The sequence below is a fragment of the Pelodiscus sinensis genome, chromosome 23 (genome assembly GCF_049634645.1).
Source record: "Pelodiscus sinensis isolate JC-2024 chromosome 23, ASM4963464v1, whole genome shotgun sequence".
Taxonomy (NCBI): Eukaryota; Metazoa; Chordata; order Testudines; family Trionychidae; genus Pelodiscus; species Pelodiscus sinensis.
This window is the reverse complement of record NC_134733.1, coordinates 13488894-13510514: the sequence shown is the minus strand read 5'-3', so window position 1 is coordinate 13510514 and position 21621 is coordinate 13488894. Positions and strand designations below refer to the sequence as shown.

Here is a 21621-nt window from a genome sequence, read left to right as displayed (position 1 = left end):
AGTAGGCTTATCAGGTAGTCGACTACTTTCTTACATCCCTAGCTCAGAGACTAATATACACACACACACACACACACACACACAGTCCCCGGGTTACATGGATCCGACTTACATCGGATCCCTACTTACAAACGGGGTGAGGCAACCCCGCACTAGCTGCTTCCCCCCAGCAGACCAGGGAGACGCGAAGCTAGCCCCCCCCTCCCCAGCAGACCAGGGAGACACGGAGCGGCTTTTCTCAGCAGACACCTCAGCTTGAGAATAAAGGACTGAGGGAAGTGAGGTGTGGAAGAATAAAACTGAGCTCTGGAGAAATGTTTGGCTAGAGTTTCCCCTACAATATGTACCAGTTCCGACTTACATACAAATTCAACTTAAGAACAAACCTACAGTCCCTATCTTGTACGTAACCCGGGGACTGCCTGTGTGTGTGTATATATCATGAACTTTGGTGGGCAAAACCCACTTTATATTATGAGCCATCCATAAAACCAGCTTTCCCTACATTCAACACTCCATTGACATCAAAAGCTAAGTATGGGACACTTCCAGCCCACTCAACTAACCTCATTAGCACGGGCACTACATTTGACAGTTTTTTTTTTTTTTCTTTCCCCTCTCCTTTTTTTTTCCTGTTACTTATTCTGAGGGTCCCCCTTTCCCCCCTCTACTCAAGCTCATCTGAAGAAGGGGGTTTTGCCCATGAAAGCTCATGATACTATCTATATTTTTGGCAGTCTCTAAGGATTCATTTACACTGCATGCTTGTTTTGAAGTAAGCTATTCCAGAAGAAATACTCCGAAATAGCTTATTTTGAAATAGCACATCTACACTACAGGGAAGCCTCAAAATTAATCCAAGGCAGGCTTCCCTAATGTGGACATGCTACCTCGATTTAGAGCCCCAGGAGGCACTGGGGAGTGACTACTTTGAATGGCCCTGGGGAGGAGCTATTTTGAAATAGCAGTAGTGGAGCGTCCACACTAGGTATTTTGGAATAGGCGTTATTCCTCATGGAATGAGGTTTTCAGAAGTTGGAATAAACCATCTGTAATTTCAAATTTATTTAGAAATAGCAGAATTGCTGTGTAGACACTTGCATTGGTATTTCGGAATAACGGCTGTTATTCTGAACTAACACTGCTGTGTAGACACAGAATGCCACAGGACTACTCATTTTTAAAGTTACAGACTAACACAGCTACCCCCTCTGAGGAATATCGGTCTCATTCTGATGGATTAGGTCAGCTAGATCTTTGCCTGGTAGATGAATCATGTAGGAGATTGGGAATATTATTTGCCTGATTTTAAGGACCAGGTCAGCTGTCCCATGAGCCAGAGGTCACGCAGAGCTATCAGAAATTACAGAGGCAGGCATAAATATACCTGCAAAGATATGCCTGCCTCTAATTTCCACTCCATGCATCTGACAAAGTGGTTTTTTGACCATGAAAGCATATGCTCAAATAAATCTGTTAGGCTACGTCTACACTGGCATGATTTTCCGAAAATGCTTTTAATGGAAAAGTTTTCCGTTAAAAGCATTTTTGGAAAAATCTCGTCTAGATTGGCAGGATGCTTTTCTGCAAAAGCACTTTTTGCGGAAAAGCGTCCGTGGTCAATCTAGACGTGGTTTTCAGCAAAAAAGCCCCGATGGCCATTTCCGCGATTGGGGCTTTTTTTGTGGAAAACAGTACTATGCTGTCTATACTGGCCCTTTTGTGCAAAAGTCTTTCGGAAAAAGACTTTTGCCCAAACGGGAGTAGCATAGTATTTCCGGAAAAGCACTGATGATTTTACATGAGATAGTCAGTGCTTTTCCGGAAATTCAATCAGCTAGTGTAGACAGCTGGCAAGTTTTTCCGCAAAATTTTGCCAGTCTAGACACAGCCTTAGTCTTTAAGATGCCACAGGACTCCTCCTCATTGGTTTTGCAGATAAAGACAAAGCCAGCTCCCCCAGTTAAATAACTAGGTAACCTAGTACCCCCGAACACATACCTCTAACTTCTCTCCTTCACGCACACCAGAAACAATGGTGCTGATTGCAGAATCATCCTGCTAGTCTTAAGCAATCCATGACAGCCTGTTCAGGGGAAAGACTTCTGTGACTCCACTAGAGAAAATAAAGTGTCTTTAAAAAAAAAAAAAAAAAAAGCTGCAGTATGCAAAAAAGGCAATATGCATAATACAACCTCCTTGCACAATATACTGGGCTATAAGTTTGGGGCTGTCCTGAGCTGAGTTGCATGGGCAGGTGGTGATTCACCTATGTAATCAGGTCTTTTAGAAAAACACCAAACTGGTTCTCAGTCCACATACCCCCACCATTACTTTAGGGCACATTCCATAGGGACCTTGTAATGTCCAGAATCATAAAAAAAATATTCTTAAATACCTGGCCCTATCTAGTGTGGTTTTTATTTTCAAAAGTGCCTAGAGCAGGAAGAGAGCTATTACATCAGCTTGTCAAGTATGATTGTTATTTATCTCTATTAGGGGCAGCACATATGGACCCCAGCCTCACTATGCTAGGTGCTACACCGACTAGAGTTGGTAGAAAATTTTGATTGAAACAGGTTTTCCATCAGAACGTGACCTTTCAACAAAACTGAAATGGTGGGGTGAGAGTTAGTATCCATTTTGAGGAAATGTCATTTACAAACATTGGAGAAAATCTATTTTAAAAACATCAAAATGTCTCTTTGCAACATTTTCAGGCCAAAAAACATTTTGCCTTTTTTGTTTTGAAATTTTGTATAAAAATAGAAAAGATTGAAAAACATAAATAAATGATTTTTGCATTTATTGAAATGAAATTATTTCAAGGGCCTGAAATTAATTTTTGGAAGATTATTTCATGAAAAAAGTCTAAATTTTCATCTTGATTTGGAATTAATTTTTTTTCAAAATTTTCAGAATTTTTCCTCAGACAGAAAGTTTGTTTGCTGTCAGCTCCTGTCAGCGTGTCTGTGCTTGACTCTGTCAGTAGCATAATGCACCAGGGACTATGGGAAGTGACTTGTCAATCATCTGGCCATAGGAGCTAGGATTGGTCTGCTTTCTTCTCCTTGGTCATTTTGTGTCTGTATGTTGCTTGTTTCCTTTGTAGGGCAATCAACCAAGCTCAGTTCACTGGATGTCCAAGCCATGCTGCCTGAAAACCTCTCGCACTTCTACAGATATCACGGCTCGCTGACCACACCACCTTGCTCTGAAAGTGTGATCTGGACAGTTTTTGACTCTCCCATCATCCTGTCACACACACAGGTAAGGCCCCCTCTGTTGCCTGCCAGATGTGACAGACAGGAGCCTAGCAAGAAGGAGGGTGGTTCCATGCTCCTGGAAGACCGCCTCAAGTGGAAGGGCAGAGCTGGGGCTAGCATCCCCAAGCAGCCTTAGCACCTAGAGCACACTATACCTATCCTGGGCAGTCATCCCCTTCCAGGCAGGCTGCTTAAATTTATTTCTGCTCCTTCGCAGACACTCCTTTTTAAGACACTTTAAGACATGGTCTGGTGCTTTCCAGGGAGCTGGGGCCATTATTTGCAGCTTTGCAGGGCCCTGTGGATGTGTGTGCATCTTCATGGCATTTTGTAAATGAATAAAGTCACAAAGGAGCACAAAGCTGTAGTAATGTCTTGAGATAATACTACTCAGTCCTTCTCTAAGGCCTTCCGTCCAGGAAAGTCACAGTGCTTTACAGGCAGGAATGAACATAGCTTCCCTTTATGCAAGACAGGGAAACATCATCCCATTTTACAGATGGGTCACTGAGGCACAGCAGGAAGTAGTAACTTGCCCAAGGCTGCACTGTTAATCTATGGATCTTAACCCAGGCGTTCTGATTTATAAGTCCCTGCTCTAGCCACTAGCCATTGCTCATGCCTGATGTGGGGGCATTTTTCATCCTTGCCCTCTCTTGTTCTTGGGAAGAGCGAGGAGGTTTATCCCTCTCTGTCTTTTGCCTGGCTGCACAGGAAGCTGGGGCTGGATCCAGATGGTGACAGGCCATTTGCTTCAGTGTGTTCCCCGTACTGAAGTGTGATGACTAATGCTTCAATTGTGCCAGCCAGTAGCCTTACACCTGAGACTCTGGGAAGCTGACCATTGGCAAATAGATTTAGGATTATCAATACTCAGGTCGTCACACTGGATGAGAGAGGTAGTGCAGCACAGTGGTTTGAGTATACTGCTCAGAACCAGGAGCCCCCCCCCATTCTAATGCTGGTTCTGACAGTGACTCAGTGTAATAATACTTACCGGCCTCATGGGATGTAGCACAAATAACGTTTGCCAGGCCTTGGAGTGGCCAGCTCTGCAACTGACTCCCTGCACAGCCTTCATCTCTCTTAGCCTTGGTTCCTTAGGCCAGTTGCTCTCAACTTTTCCAGACAACTGTATCCCTTTCAGGAGTCTGATTTGGCTTGCATGTCCCCAAAGGTACACTGCACTTAAAAAACTATGTGCTTCTAGAATCAGACATAAAAATACAAGTGTCACTGCACAGTATTGCTGAAAAAATGCAGATTGTCTCATTTTTAGTATATAATTATAAAATAAATCAAACTGGACTATAGCTATTATACTTACATTTCAGAGTACAGTTTACAGTGCTGTACAAACAAGTCATTGTATGAAATTTTAGTTTGTACTGTCTTGGCTAGTGCTTTTTTGGTAGAGTGTTGTAAAACTAGGCATCTATCTAGATGAGTCGATGTACCTCTGGAAGACCACTGTATAACCCGAGGGGTATGTGTACCCCTAGCTAAGAACCACTGTTCTAGGCCTGCCAATGATTTAGAAAACACTGAACTACTTGAGAGTGTGTTTGTGAGGATCCATCTATTTGCAAAGCACCCTGGACCATATCATGCACACGGTGTTTGGCTCAACACTTCCAGCAAACATTGTAATCTAAGATGGCAGAAAAGCTTCTGTGACTTATTTACGAACAGGAATGAAAATCAACCTAGTATAAAAATGACATAAATCATAGGGCCATGACTGGCCCTTTTGGAATTAGATGGTCCCTGCTCATATGCTCTCATCTGCTGTTTAAGCAGCCACTGCTAATTGAAAGGGTTTCTAGTCTGAGGTTATCCAATCTCTAACTCCTCTAGGCCAAATTCAGCCTTGGCATACATGTGTGATGTTTCTATTCAAGCTAGAGCACTTCTCAACCTTTCTCCCAGACAACATAGCAGTGCAAGACTGCCAGCTGCAGACGCATCTTGTAGCCACACTGGTTTACACAAAGATCACACACTGGTTTAGACCATGGTTTCCTAACCTATGGGTCGGGACCCAAATATGAGTCACCATTACATTTCAAAAGGGTCCCCAAGCGTCTCCCCAGGTGGCTCTGCCCTCTCTCCTCCCCCCATTTTTTAATTGCCTTGGGTCACCAAGTCTTCCTGAATTGTCAAAATGGATCCTCATCTGGAAAAGGTTGGGAACTGCTGGTCTAGCGGAGACTCTCTCTGCAACAGCACAGCAGAGTGGCTGATGTTTGATAAGGCGGAACAAAGCTCCTTGCTCAGTTAAATGCAACATTGTGAGAACCCAACAGAAATAAAAACTGCAAGGAAGAAGCCAGAGCCAGCCAGCCAAATGGCTAAGGCCGAGTCTTGGCTGACTACAAAGCCAGGAGCATCAGGAATTTGGGGACCAGCAGGTCCCTGGGATCAGATTGAAGATAATTACAGCATAATAACTGGCATTTATAGACAAGGAACATTTTCTTGTTTAATATTTGCCATGTGTCAATGGAGGCATTCTTTTAGCTAGTGGCTGGGGCAGGCTTTATTATGCTGAGCTGATGACTCCACTCTGCATACAAAGGGGATCTATTGATGAGTGATTACAAGTGGTGCCTGAACCTCCTATGGTGACCAAACCCTTCAGGAAGGACAGGAATCTGCCTGCCAAGGCATTTAGCCTAAGGCAGAGACTCAGCATAAGCAACAGCAATATGCTGAAAAAAACCAGCAAGCAAATGGTCTGGAAGCACTTTATAGACTAACAAAACATGTAGATGGTATCATGAGCTTTCGTGGGCACAGCCCACTTCTTCAGATGACCGGAATTATGATTAGAGGATAAGGAAACTCAAAATAAATAGAAGAGAAGGGGGGGAGGAGAAAGATGTTCTGTTGCCCACCCCCCCTACCTCTATGCATAAAGTATAAGGAGAAAGGGTGCTAACCCTGAGTAGATAAAAATCAAAGTCAGTGGATGGATAAGGCAGGAAGGATACCATTCAGAATATGCTGAGAATGGCAGCTGAAGCAAAATGCAGGACAATGTAGCACTTTAAAGACTAACAAGATGGTTTATTAGATGATGAGCTTTCGTGGGCCAGACCCACTTCCTCAGATCAAAAAGTGATCTTTCTGGCCCACGAAAGCTCATCATCTAATAAACCATCTTGTTAGTCTTTAAAGTGCTACATTGTCCTGCATTTTGCTTCAGCTACCCCAGACTAACACGGCTACATTTCTATCACTATTCTGAGAATGGCAAGGAGTTTAAAATGAATTAATTTCCCTAGGCTAATAATGGTAGGTGCAACCTCCTCTTTAAGAGACAGGAATGGGTGTATGTGTGTGATTGAGATTAATTTACATCTCAATAAAGGGTCTTGCATTCCAATGTTGGAAGACCCCCCCTGGCTGTTGTGATTAAAGGAAATAGGTCTCATTGGGAAATCCTCAGCACATGCCTAGCCTGGATGAGTGTCAGAACAACTTCCCCTCACACTTCCTTCAGCCCCTGCAGTGCAGTCTGGCAGGTGAAGTGCTCCTGCTGTTCTACTCCTGTGTCCCTGCCCCTGGCTTATGCACCTCAGCTCTGACACTGCAACACCCTCCTTCTGGGCCTCGAGACAGGGCCGCTGGGAACACACCTCCCAACCCCGGCAACAGACTCCCACACAAAAAATAGCCACCTGGCTGGTGCAGCCCAGTAGATTCGCCAGCCCACCTGGGACCCTCAGTCTGAGCCCCAGAGCCTCACTGTCCAGCCTGCAATTTTTAGCGCGCTAGCTCAGGTCAAGCTGGCACGAGTCTGCCAAGCTGGATGGGGAGGCTCACTTCCAGCTATAGCTTAGACAGCCTCTACCTAGCACTGCAATGCAAGGACTTATTCAACACGCTCTGTAGGCACTGCTCTCTTTGTCTGGGGGGGGGGGGGGCTGTTTTCTTTAAAAGAACTAGCCCCCCCCATTTCTCCCACCGTAACAAGTGCCTGTTGCTTAAAGATCTCACTGCTGGAGAACACCTTGCTGGACTGGCAGAACAACACCCTGCGGAACGATTACCGCCACACTCAGCCTCTCCACAGCCGAGTGGTGGAATCCTCTTTCAAGGCCAAAGGCACCACAGGTAAGAACAGGGCAGGGTTGGGACAGGTACCTGGGACAGAAAATGGCATTCAAGGGGCACCTCGAGGTGGGCGCAGGCCTGTAGGTGAGGCGGGAGAAACCATCTCAGGTGAGTTTAGTTTGTCATCTGTTATGCAGGACAACCCAAGATTTTCCACACTCAAGGCAGGGTTAATGATACCCTCAGACTCTGTGTCAGAAAAGGTGCAGGGGTGTATCATATCCAATTGGCACAACACCTCCAATATCTACAAGCAGAAACAACATGAGCTATCTGGAGTACTCATGGTTCCTATTACTGGAGTACCTGAGCACCTCAGTCTTTAACAGAGTGTTTCTTAAATTTTTTAAGACTGAGGAACACCAAACGATATTTTTTTTAATGAAGAACACCAAAAAAAGTCAGGGGGAAAAAAAAGGGTCAGGGGGAAAGTTATTGAGGAAAAGAAAAAAAGGTTGCCTGCCCCTTTAAGGGCAGCCCTTTTGAATTCTGTTTTCAGCAGCACACCTCCGACTGCCTCGCGGCACACCGGTGTGCCACGGAACACAGTTTAAGAAACACAGCTTTAACAGATTGATCCACACAAGTGCTGTGTGAAGCTGTCGAGGGCTGATGTGCCCCATTCCCACCTGGAATGTGGAGGGGACATTTATTCTCCCTGTGGCCCCCTCCTTACACAGGACACCAAAGCCTGAAGGCCTAAATCAGTTTCAGTAGTCAGCCTTCAGGGCAGCACAGCCTAGTGGCCAGAGTTGGTTACCATGGCCTTCTTCTCCTGGGTCCCGCCCACAGGGCCTTAACAGAGGGGTGGTCCACCACAGGGTGAATGAGGAGTCCAACCGCAACACACTGACTTCCTGGGGTGAGAGGTACCATTTCCTCTCGGTCACTTCATACCCTATGTCTTGAGGCTGCCATCCATGGGCTGCTGGAATCACTGAGCTCCTCCACAGAGTGGATCCTCCCTGGGTTCTTGGCTTCAAAGGCACACAGATCTTTCCAGCCCAGATAATAGCAGTTCTTCTGCAGACACCTCCACCACAAATCCTGCCCCACCAGCCATCCACCCTGTATGAGCTGAGCTACTACCTTTTATAGCTGGTCCCCAGCTGGAGCATGCTCATCGGAGCCATGGGGGCGTGGCCTCCTTGGCCCAAAGAGAGGAATTAACCCTCACAGTACCAGTCTGGGGCTGTTGTGCCCCTTCACAGAAGTAAGGAAATATTATCCCCATTTAGCCCCTGGAAACTGAAGCATACAGACTAAATGACTTGCCCAAGGTCACACAGTCTGTGGGTGGCAAAGCAGGAAAACTGAGTCTCATGCTAGCCCCTTGCCTATTAAACCACCCTTCCCTAGCACAGGTGAGGATAAGTCACCGCAGCATCCCTGACTGCGCACCCACAATCATGGATTATTTTTTAGAGCTTTTTGCATATTGAGCCCCTTGCAGCTTGAACTCTGCCCATCCTACAGCAGCGAGGGGCAAGGCTGTTTTGTGCAGGATGTGTCTGGAAATGAGATCTTGCATAACCCTGAGTTTGTGAGAATTTGGAGGCTGTGCAATGCATCACCATGTGTTGTGCAAGAACCAGTGTTTGCTGGGGCGTAGATTTGGACCTGTCTCCCAGCACCTTTGACCCTTCTCTTCCCGATAAAAGCAAATCAGTGGGAAGAACATTATCAATAAACTAACATTGACACAATCTCAGACACCGGTTAAAAATCGCTCTCCAGGTTCATAGGCCACTAGACAACTTACCTTTGCTCAGTGCTTTTCAGACAAGCCGTACTGTGGAATGCTTTGTGCAGTTTAAGAGAAGGAGAGAAGGATCCACAGCCAGGGAGAAACAATCACAAGCCAAATCCAAAGACAAGTTTTGCTGACATGGTAACTAGACGGGTGGGGGGAAGAATGGCACCTCCTAGCCAACACATCTATGCTGACAAAATTCTCCATGTATATGCAACTGTTCTAGTAGAAGAGTGGTGCTGTTGGCTTAGCTAATGTGGTGTTGGGAGATGGTTTATAAGAGCTGATCCAAAACCCCCTTCTGTCAGCTTATTCTGCAACTCCACCAGGGGGCTCTGCCAGCATGCCTGTAGCAGTACAGTCCTACTGCCAGGCCATCTGTAGTGTAGCTAAGCACCTGGTCACCTGGAAGTCTGGGGTAAGACACCCTGTTGTCATAGGTGTGCACAGCACATTTCATTAGGGTGTGCACCCAAAGAATGTTTTTAAAATGTATTTTGACCCCCATTAGCCACACCCCGGACCCTCTTAGCCATGCTCCTGACCCCCACTGGCCACACCTCTGGAGGTAACACTCTCTGGGCAAGATGAACACATGACCAAAAGGTGTCATGTGACCCCCCCCAAGGACTTTTCCCGCTATCCTCCTACCAATAGGGATTAGTTTGCCCCCCCCAAAAAACTCTCCTCATGCAACTATCCTGCAGTTGCATTACCCCAATGTGTGTGACATTAACTCGGGGTGGAGAGGCTGGGGGAAGTGTTCCCTCTAAGAGTTTCCTCCGATGAGCAGAATGAATTTTGTGTTGTGCACTAGTACTGAGTTCATGTGGCTTGTTTGGATGTGTCACTGTGGCACCCAAGTTATTAATAAATATCTCATAAACCTCTACCTTTTCCCTCTGCTGCCATGTCTCTTCCCCTTGCTCCATCAGCTCCTCTGGTGCCTGCTGCCTCCCAACCCCTCACCCTCCTCTGCTGTCCTGACTCCTGCCCTTCTCACTGCCCTCAGCCTTCCTGAGACCTGCCCCCCTCCACCAGCCTTTCTCCCCCCCCCCCCCCGTGCCTACTCCTCCAGTAGCCCCACTCTGATCATGTGAGCTACTCCTCCTCATTCCCTCTCCTAACACCTCCCTCTACACACCTGCCCTGCCTCTCTCCTCTGGTGCTGGTCCCTCCCCTGCAGGTGTCTGTCCTTCTGCTTCACCCCTAGAATCCCCTGGCACCTGCACCTTCCCTTACCCTTGCACTCTCCTGGTGCCTCCCCCTTCTCTTACTGCCACTGCCCCCTTTTTTCCTGATGCCCACCCCCTCACCAACTCCTGCCCCATTCCCCTCATGCCCCGTGCCCTCACACATGCCTTGCTCCATCCCTGCCTTCCTCATGCCCATCCTTTCTTTCAAGCCTTCTCCCAGCACCTCCCCTTCTCCCCTCTAGCCCCCAAAGTCCTTACCCTCTCCTCTCCCAGCATCACCCTGTCCCCCCTCCCACTGACACCTCCCCTCCTGCCCTTTCCCTCATTGTCTGCACTTGGCCCACTGGCATTTGCCTCTCCTCTACCCTGTCTCTTAGCGCTTTTCCCTCCCCTCAGCCCCCCTCCCCGTAGCACCCCTCCCCTCAGCACAATCCCCTTCCTCTCCCACCCCTTCCTCTTATTTTTCCTCCTGCCCTCCCCTACCCTTCTTTACCTTCGGCTTCTACCTTCCAATTTGCGGGGCTGGAGTCAGAGCTGGCCCAAGCTACAGGCCACCCAGGCCCTAGCTGGGGCGCCCCCGGGGTGCCGTGCGGTGCTGCCAGGTCGGGCAGGGGTGTCCCCAGGGCACCACGTGGTGCTGCAGGGCTGGGGGGGACACCTCAAGGGGGGCCATGCAGCATCCCCAGGGCACCTCAGGGGGGGCCATGCAGTGCTGCTGAGCGGAGGCATCGCCGGGGGGCACGCAGTGCTGCCGGGCCGGGGGGAGGTCCCTCAGGGGGGCCATGTAGTGCTGCTGGGCTGGGCAGGGGCACCCCCAGGTGCATAAGAGGCGATGCTGCGGGGCCCGGAGCGCAAAAATGGCTCGGACCGGCCGGCATTTGTAGTCGGGCCTCAGCTGCTTGTGGAGCTGGGCCGCATGGTTTGAAAGTCCTGGGCTGTGACGTTACACCACGGCCGGGTGTCTCACCTGTTGCGCGGCGTTTCAGCACGCCGCGCATGCGCTCTCTCTGCCCCACAGTGCCCCGTAGATGGCTGTAGGGAATTTAAAGTGAGCGTTTGCGGCGTCCCGTCACAAATTCCTCTCCTCCAGCAGCCGCTAGCTGGCCCGAGACATTAGGGTGTGCCTAGGCACACCCTGTGCGCACGCCTATGCCTGTTGTCAATGGGTGCAGACCTTGGCCTGTTGGTTCTCATCAGATGGTGGCAGTTTTGCCACTGTTCTCTGAACAGAAGGCAAAGGTGAGGCCCTGTCGCAGGAATGACTACCCACTCAAACAGTTCTCCATCCCAACCACTATACAGGGGAAACAGACCTCAGTGTAAAAGAGAGGTGCCTCCAAAGCTCCTGGTGTTTGCATGGTGGAGAAATATCCCAGCTAACCATGAATGGGTGTGTATCAGTGATTGCTATTCTCTCCCCCATCTAGAACGCTGCCTCCCAGAAGAACTCAACTCAAAACTGGAGCAAATACACACTCAGATCCAGGAGATGAAGAAGCATCTGCTGGCTGGAGGGGGCATGACAAGTAAGAAACTTCCAGCCACTTCTGTTTCAATGAATTTCACTTGCACAAGAAGTCACCATCCCTTTCTCCCCCAGGGAGGAGCCCACAATAGCTCTGCCCTCAGCGTCAGTGGGTGCTGCATAGAAATATGACTAGAACCAGGCCCTTATAGGGTCCCACTGGCGAGTTTCCATCAATCACAGCATAAGTGAGCTTAAATCCATCTGACAGCCAGCCAGTTGCCTCTCCTCACCCTACTCCGCTGGCTCCAGAAATCAGCACATTAAAGAATTAAAACTCAGAGCATCAGTATGGCAGAATCAAGTATTATTATCCCCATTTTACAGATGGGGAAAACGGAGGCATGGAGCATTAAATGACTTGCCCAAAAATAAGTCAGTGACCGAGCCAAAAAATGAACCCAGCTCTGACTCGAGAAGGCTCCTTCCCCTTTCTTCCACTCTTCTTTTTTCACCAGCAAAATGAATAAGGGGACGGGGGAGGGGAGTCTTATAAAAGAGGAAGGAATGAAAGGAGTAGGGGGAAAGAAACCCACAAAACTGACTTTTAAAATAATGTTTTTTGCACAAATTGAAAAAGAACTATTTTTCATTCATTCAATTTCAACAAAACCTGTGGAACAAAATGTATTCGCAATTTTCTGGATTTTTTTAAAATGAAAGCTCTTCACTACTTTTTGCTCAGCTCTGATGGTATCAGTCCACCTTTCTCAGCCCTTCTAAGTCAGGCCTTTGGATGTTAAAGCGTTTGGGGTAAAGTGCTGCATGCACTTTCAAGATGCTGAAGATAATACAAGTCATAAGAGCCAAAGCCAGCTAGGACTCTGGCATAGCTCTGCCAATGCAGCTGAGGGGGAAGGAGGTCTATAGGAATGCTGGGCCCCTGGGCAAGCGACGGGTCGGGTGGGGTAGTGTTCCAACCCAGTGCTCTCAAAAGGGGTGGAGCCTCAGGCAGAAGGGGTGGGGTTGGGACAGACAGCCCTCAGTGCTGCTTGAAGCATGCCACGTTTCCCCCCCCCCCCCCGCCCCGAGGCAGCCCTCAGAGCCACCCACAGCTCACCACACAGTGCTCCTGCAGTGATTTAAAGGGCCCGGGACTCTGGCTGCTGCTTATGCAGTAGTGGTTGGGAGCCCCAGGCCCTTGTGAATTGCCAAACCCCGGGGCAGTTGCCCTCTTTGCCCCCTTCCTCTCATCGGTGGGCCTGAATGCAGCTTGCGTATTGGGCCCACAGCTGCCCTGTAGAGATAGGGTTGCCAAATGGTTGAAACAAAAATACCGAACACCTGCCCCCCCCCCCCCCCCCAAAAAAAAAAAACACCAGGAAAAAATTCTGTTGAAGAAAAAAAAAGGCAGGGGCGACCAAAGTTGTTGAGCACACAAAAAAAACCCAACAGACTCCAAGACTTAAGCAAAAACAAATGAACAAACAAAAAAAAACCCAGCATTAAAACAGCATGTCCCCTTTAAGAGTGAGTGCAGCGATAGGAACAGGGGAGAGATTGAGCACTAAGACCCAGGGGAGTCATTGCTTCCCCTTGGTCTTTTTGCTGGCAGCCATTTTGTGCCGGCAACCTTGCAGAACGAGGTAAGTCTGGGGTCGGAGAGCTGGAGGGTGTTGGGGGCTGAGGGAGGGGTTTGGGGGGACGGACAGGCTGGGCGTTGAATGTTTGTAGGGTTGCCAGGTGCCCGGCATTTTCACCTCCTTGCGGGGGGGAAAATCAGAAAATACCGGACATCGTAGGTGTCCGGTATTTTCTGAATTTTATTTACCGGACAGGAGGTGAAAATACTGGACTGTCCGGGTGAATACCGGACACCTGGCAACCCAATGTAGAGACACAGGAGAGCATGTCTTCAAAATGGCTGAGAGTATTATTGATTATTTCAGGCCATAAATCTAGTGCTTTCCCTGCTTTCTACTTCCCTGCTGAAAACATCATCAGCTACGTGACCGTCCGGCCCCTCCGCAGCATGCAGCTCCTCTCCTTCACCTTGTGCTTTTGGATCCACGCCCAGAACCAAGGCAGTCAGACCGTTCTCTCCTACAGCACCCAGGAAAGAGACAACGAGCTGTTGGTGACTGTGGGCTCTGCGGTGGAGTTGTGGGTAGGGGGCTACTCTGTTGAGTTCCCCTTGCACCACACATCTGAGGAGTGGCTCCACTATTGCGTGACATGGGCTTCCCACTCTGGGGCAGCCCATCTGTGGATCAACGGCGCCGTGGGAAGAGAGAAGCACCTCCAGAGAGGGTACGAGACCCAGGCTGGCGGGACGCTCGTCCTTGGGAAAGACAGAGATGAGCTCCTTGGAATCTTCTCCAACGGGTTCTCCGGGTGGATGAGCCACCTCAGCCTGTGGAGCTGGATCCTCAGTCACGCCGACATTCGAGCACTTGCTTTGTGCAGGCAGGGTGAGCTGAAGGGGGATGTGATCGCCTGGGGGGAGACCCGCATGAGTCTCTCTGGGGGAGTGGTGCTGGAGTCAGACCCCAGTTGCCGATGACAGCAGGTGGAGTTGGTCCCATCTTCCTGAGGAAATGGAGAAGCACAGTGTGTGAGTTTTCTAAAGCACTGTGGCTTTGTCCACACTTAAAAGTTTCAGGTGCAGCTGCAGCAGCGCTTTAAACTGAAAGTGTGGCCAAGGCTTGTAAACCATCTCCTCGAAGGAAGTAGCGAACTGCCACTCCTAGCGCTGTAACCTGGTTCACACTGGCACTTTACAGTGCTGAAACTTGCTGCACTTTGGGTGTGGGGGTGTGTTTTCACACCCTTGAGCCAGAAAGTTACAGCGTTGTAATGTGCCAGTGTAGACATAGCCTCAGAGTCCTTAAACACGTCGTATCACAGTGTGACATTCAGGGTATGTCTACACTCCCAAGTTTTGACAACAAAATGTGTGTCGCAGAGGGATAGCCATGTTAGTCTGTATCTGCAAAAACAACGAGGAGTCCATTGGCACCGTAGAGACTAACAGGTCGATTTGGGCATCAGCGTTCATCCAAAAGTCAACAAAACACAAATCACCAGAGGGTGTTTTCATTTCCTCTCTCTGTTAACAGATCATGTCATCAACAGTGGGAGCAGTGCATTGTGGGGAAGTATCCCACAGTGCCATGTGGTGGGAAGGCAGAGCTGATCCCTGCACAGCTTGGATTCCCTCCAGGGTCTCCCAAAGCCACCTCAGCTGCTGGGAGCAGCATCCGGAGTAGCGCTGTGAGCTCTCCGAGCTTTGACGGGGAGGGGAGCACCCCTGCAGGAGCAAAACACTGAGCAGAGCAGAGCATTGGCAATGCATGGGGCACAAAGAGGCACATGGCCAAAATGCTATGGGTGGGAGGGGCAAGGGGCCAGAGAACGGCCGGTACGAGTGGAGGGGGAAGACTAGTGGGGGGGGGGGGGGTCTGGTGCTCACAACAGAGGTCCCTCCCCCACACTCACCAGCAGTGACAGCCCCAGCCCCAGCTTTCTGCACTTCCGCTGCATTGCTCAGGGGAGGGTACAGGTGGGGTGGGGGCAGGACAAGGGCAGGGAAGAGGAGGGGAGAAGGTGAGGCAGGGGTGGGGAGCAGAGCAGGGTTTGCGGGATACTGGCAGAAGTCCGTTCGCTTGACAAAACAAACAGCAGCGTCCACACTGGCTCTTAGTCAACAATAAAGGGAGGGGCAAGAAAAAATTTTTGTCACCTGTCCCAACAAATGTAGCATTGCAGTGTGTTCGCTCTGACTGGCTGGCAGCTTTTGGTGACAAAACTTGTTAGTGTAGACAAAGCCTCAGGTTCCAGACACACCAAGCCGTGAACACGTGGTTTAAAGCCCAAAACAGAGCAGTCCAGTCGATTGATTTTATACTCTAAGCCAGTGTTTCTCAACCTTTCTTTTTTTTTATAAAGTACCCCTTTTTCACACACACACACAAAATTATAAGTACTCCCAGTACCTACAATTTTCAGACAGACAACATTTTTTTCTACTGTTGCAACACATTTTTTTAAACAAGTTCATCATAGCTGGGCGGGTGATGACATTTTTGGGTGTATAAAGTACAAAAATAATAAAATGCTGCAAAACTTAAAACAAAACAAAAAACAGTTTTCTCCAAATTTCAGTTGTGTTGAAGTACACCCCCCCTCCCCCAGACGTCTCTGGAGTACCTCTAAAAGTACTTGTGCCACTGGTTGAAAAACACTGCTCTAGGCTGTGTGCTGTAAAGATACATTGAGTCAGGTCTTTTATGGACACTTGTGATGTTCTGATGTCAATGGTCATTGTTATGTGATGTGTCTGCAGACTGTGATTACACATGGATGTATATCGACAACTGCTCTGTTACAAGGCCAGCTGGCAGGGAGCTGCTGCATCCCCAGTCAGCTGAGGCTATCCCCAAGCACCTAGTATTGTACAACTCAGCCAAAGACAAGTGCTGGGCCATTAGTTAATGGGCGGACACAGACATCCCAGCTAGACTCCCTCCCCCCTCCATGAATAACCATGAGTCAGCATGGGATGGGGGTGGGAGAGAAGAAAAAAACATTTTACAAGGGAAGCTGGGAACAGGTCAACTCTTGACCCAGAACCTGGGGCCAGGCCTTCACTGCAGCCTTATCTCAGTCTAGCTACGTCACTCAGGGATGTGAATTTTTCTCACCCATGAGTGTTTGTAGTTACCCCACCTAACGCTGTGTAGACAGCTATGCTGGCAGGGGAGATCCTCCCAGGCTGTAGCTACTGCCTCTTGGGGAGACATGTCTTCGCTAAAGCACTACAGCTGACGGCTGTGCCATTCTCGGGCTGTCTGGGAAAACCAGTCCTTGGGGCCAGCTTGAGGACAGGAGCCTGTGTATGAACAGTGGATTCCCTGCTAAAGAGAGGGTGTCTCTGGGATACCATTCCAAGTCCCAAGCAATAGGGAACTTGGATTAGAAAAAGGGTTTTATTCAGTTTAGACGCCTAACGCCTGCAACGGCATCTTTGCGTGGAACTATTGTGTAACTGGGATGGGTTTGCTCCCCATGGAATCTTGTTAAATAAACTTCTTGCTAATTTCCACACACACAGCCCCCCAAGCAGGTCACTGAATGGAGTATGCACGCCCCTGTGAGCTGATCCCACTTTTGCGAGCGATGAACCATAGGGAGAAAGTTCATTGCCAGACACTTGAACTCAGGAGGACGTGTTCAGGGAGACCCAGGAGGGGAAGGCTGTTGGTGTGATTCTCTCAGGAGTAATGAGGCTGGAGAGAGGTCAGGGGAGCTCTTGTGCTCTTCCGCTCTGGGATTTGAATCAAAGCCCCCTCCTCCCTGCCGAGATTACAGGGCAGGACAAACCCACTTACTGCTCTGGGTCATTCACAAAATGGCACCCCCATGGTTTTGCTTTGTTTCAAGGGATCTGGCAGAGGTTAAGCCCCATGCAAGGGTAGTGAGGGTAGAAGGGCACCGTCCATAACTGAACAACTCAGACTCAAGCATTTGCTAGTACTTTGACTTGATTGTGGCAGCTGCACACAATCAAGAAACCCATGCACAGATCTCCCATACACAGCAGCCTCATGCATGGTATTTTCTCCTTCCATTCATAGGGGCTACCTTCTCTCAATGGTTAAAGTAACTTCAGATTTCTCACCCGTCCTGTCCAATTGCAACCCAGGTCCCTGCCCTGCTGGCTTCTGCCGCAGCTCAGCCAGCTCTTGCTAGAGCTGCGTACCAGGACTCACCCACTTACTTTCACCTCTGCCTTCTCCCCATCCATTACTTACTTCCTTGCCTCTGTGGTGGCTTCATTACCATTTTCTCTGTGAATAGGCTCCATGCTTCTCGTGCATGCAATTGCATCCACTCACCCCACACGTGGGAACAGCCCCATGCGTACATGGGTTCTCTTTCACCATCCCCGTGATCCTTCCATCCCCCTGAGTGTGGGATTATCTTGCTCCACTGCCCCTACGCAGTCATCTCCTCAAATCCCACCCCCTTCCAGGATTTTCTTTCTTGGACTGAGATTGACCCATGGGCCAAGTCAGACTCATCATCAAACCTCATTTGGAACAGTGTTTTCAGATTCTACTTTCCATGTTCAACCATTTGTTTTTCCTTCTAAAGGGAAATCACTAAAAAAGAACTGAGCAAGCAAACAGCCTTGCATCTTCCACACATGCTATCTGCACGATTGCCTCCTCCCACCCCACTGCTGTGCCTGCAGTGGATTATTGTAACTAGACTGTTGTCTCCTCTGCATTTGGGAGCTACACTGCAGCCATTCTGACTTTCCAAGGCAGGGGGTAAATCTCTGGTCCTCCTTCTCTAGGAAGACAGGAGTACTTGAGCTAAAGCACAGTCACCACCAAGAAATAAAGCCAGTAACCTCCTGTGGAATAGTTCTGCCTCTGTCCAGCAAAGGGGCAGCAACACATACAAGAGAGTTGGGAACAGGTGTCTGAATAGAATGATTTGTATCTGGTCTGTAAGATCCCTACCACGGGAACTAGCATTTTATTTTATTTTACAACTTTAAAATACGCAATTAACTGTAAAAAAAAAAAAATAGACCAGTAAACACAATACCAGAAAAAGCCTTCCATTGCTCTTATTCTGTACTGCCCTTCCCTGCGAGAGCCAAAACATTAGTTGTCAGAAGGAAGAGACCACTCAGGAGTATAATTAGTTGACAACCAGCTATGGAAAACTTCTTAAGACCAAACTAGCCTTACAAACAGTAACGAAGCTGAGGCCCCTGGTTGTCCAGCTTGACATCTTGGGTCTGGTTTTCAATGGTGTGGAGCATACATGAGAAGTTGTGTTTTGTTCCTCCGAAAATCAGGGCTCCACAGTCCAGTTTTTTGAGCGTGCTTAGCATGTTGGGTGCAACTGATTGCTTTGGAAAATATGCCCAGAAGTGTCATAAATGGCACCTGCCGGGGACTTTTGAAAATCGGACTCTTGTTTAGATGGAATACTAGAATTGCTCATTCGAAAATCTGACCCCACCTAGCTCAAGCTGGGTACCCAAAAATAGCAGTCCCAGTGGGCACTTGAAGACACAGGTCTTGCTAAATTGCATTGGCTACCATAAGCCTACAAGAGTTGGCCAACTCTTCAATGGGATAGAGACATAGATGTCTGAGCCTATTTTCAGCAGAGCCAGTAGCAAGACTCCTCTTGACTCCAGGATCATGGCCCTGTTGAGCAGGAATGGATGAAGGCCGCCATTGTGTTCTTTAACAGAACAAATCTTGGTATCAACTCTTCAGTTGTTTTTGTAAGCATGTCTATTGTTGCCTGTACACCCTCTCTCTACATTCTTCTAATCAAGGAGCATTTAGGGCTTGATCCAGCATGGCATGGAAGATGGTCAACGCCCAGGAGCTGAAGTTGCTGAGCAACTGGCAGAACGGGGCTCTTAGTTGAGGAGTACAGCTGTCTGGATAGCAGGGAAGAAAAACACATGTTGAGAAGGCAGCATCTAAGCTACCTGGGAATATGAAACTTTTCTAGATTTGCCCCCTATAGGAGCTCTAAATCATACCAGTTACCTCCCTTTGTCTTGGAGATAGGCCACACATTCCCCTCACTATTGGTGCTCTAGTAGATCCTTTTTACTACCCGGCTTGACCAGTGCATCTTTTCTTCTTGATTTGCACAGCTGGATTATCCTTGACTGCAGCTGCATTAAGGCCAAATTCTAACCCTGCTGCCTTCTCCACACACCTGGCTCCACATCACAGAGCCCCCACAAATACCCTTGAGGGAAAGAGTTGTCAACCCCATGGAATGGATGTGCATGAAATAAACCCAGCCCACCAATTCATCAAATTAAACTGTGCCCTTCCCTTTATCACCCATCCAAGAGAACAATGACCCCATCAGGGTCTGATTTACAGATACTTGACCAGAAAGACACGCTTTGCACAGTACTCAAATACATGGTCTTCAATGCTGAGCCTTTCACCTCTGCCTGGGCTGACTCTAATCCGGTGGCCTTTTTTTTTAGGAGTTTGATAGGTTTCAGTCCAGCTGCTAGGAATGTATATCACATGGTTTCCCCTCTGGGCAGACCCAGCAAAGGAGTGGAGGACTGAACAGCTTTGAAGACTAAATTATCCTTGTTCCCTACACAGATTAGCATGGTGGCACATCAACAGGGCAGCGTTGTGGAAATTCCGGAGGATATCCTGATTCTGGGGAAAAAATGAGCAGCACAGACTTTTCTTTATAGATTTGAAGGCTAGAAGAGAAAATTGTGAAGATCTCGTCTGACATCTGGTGTAACAAATGCCAAATAATTGCACCCGGCAATTCCTGCATTAAGTCATAAATAGTCTAGAGCCTCTCTAAGAAAAACACCCATTCCTGGTTGCAAGACTCAAGGCAAGTGACCCCAAAGATGCAAAATGACCTTTCAAGGCCACCCCCCGATCACACAAAAATGTCCAAGATTAAAGAACACAAATTCTACTACTTGATCTCCTCCTACACTCTTGCCTCCACTGCAGAGAGAACTATTCACACACAATCCTGGTATGTTGCAGGTCTTGAATCTTGGCTTTACTCTATATTTGTGCATATGCAGAATGTGGCCCCATATATCAGAAGAACATTTTTCATCCTCTCTTCCAAGTGGAAGTATAACATTCTGACAGCCGTCAACGAAAGGAAAACATGTGATGTGATCAACACATATTTGGGGCCAGTGTTGGACTGACAAGGTCTTCAAGTATCAGTTTTCATGTCACAAGAAAATTCACACAAGTTTCATATATTTTTGTGCTGCTAGTAGGCACAAATGTGCTAAATAGGCAACAGTCAATAATTCTCCTCTGATTCCTTCATAACAACTTGGTGTTACTAGAGAACCATTTACCATTCATGCTTCTGGATGACAAGCCTGATTTTCCCAGTGCTGACATTTTGTTAGCAGCAAAAGTTATTTCTCCCCCTTGTAAAAGTGACAGCACAGTGCCACCAAGAGGGGACCAGATTTCATGCACTTCAATCTGCAGCTGCATTTGTAACTCAGCAGTTTGGTCCAATGCCAATAGAAAGATTAATTCTGGGGTTGCTCCAGTCTCTGTTGGAAGAAAACCTTACTTCTATCGACGTGCTCAGGGCTTTAGGAGTGTTTGATGTTAACCACACTTTGCAGGAACAGTTGATTCCAGCAATTTACACTTTATGATCCTGACTGTGCTATCACAACAGCATAAATCTGGCATAACTCTCATGAAGTCAAGCTGTGAAATTGGAGAGAGATCAGAATCAAAAGAGAATCAAAGTTAGATAAGGGAATTGTGGGGAAGCTGGACAGTCATTTCTTCCCCTTCCCAAAGAAGAGTTGAGCTTGTTCTGATGCAATTTGGATTCAGATTAATTTTCATTCTCTCCTTTGGCTAACACTTCAGAACAGGTTTTCAGGCTTCTGTTTTTGTGTCAGCAAATTGTGGCTAGAAATATGGTCACCTAGAGATACCTGACGGCATATGCAAAGGAAGTACTTAGAACTCCAGGCAAAATCATTTATTTACATGTCCAAATCATTGTAACAGCACCTAGAAGTACATGTTGGTGGTAAAACCTGGCTGAACATCTACACAGCACAGCCCTGTATGGATTGAAACACCCCTAGCAAACCCGAGCCTGCTCAGTTTGTAATTTGAGGCCTCATTGTGGTTTCCTCTCAGATATAATACTTAGGGTTAGGCTCCATGACAAATAGCAGGGTGAGCAGCTACAGCAGACAGACATGTCAAGTCTTGGTCATCCGGTGTGAGA

The 21621-nt window shown here is 48.1% G+C and overlaps 1 protein-coding gene across 1 annotated transcript in view; it reads left to right on the top strand.

Moving 5' to 3' along the window:
- CA6 (carbonic anhydrase 6) overlaps positions 1–15396 on the top strand; it is a 48739-nt gene extending 33343 nt beyond the window's left edge. Inside the window, exons 7-10 of the mRNA XM_006127096.4 lie at positions 3113–3270; positions 7262–7385; positions 11762–11860; positions 13749–15396. Of these exons, the coding sequence (XP_006127158.1) occupies positions 3113–3270; positions 7262–7385; positions 11762–11860; positions 13749–14362 (995 nt within the window). The 3' untranslated portion in view covers positions 14363–15396. The remainder of the gene's footprint in view (positions 1–3112; positions 3271–7261; positions 7386–11761; positions 11861–13748) is intronic.
- The last annotated feature ends 6225 nt before the right edge of the window (positions 15397–21621 follow it).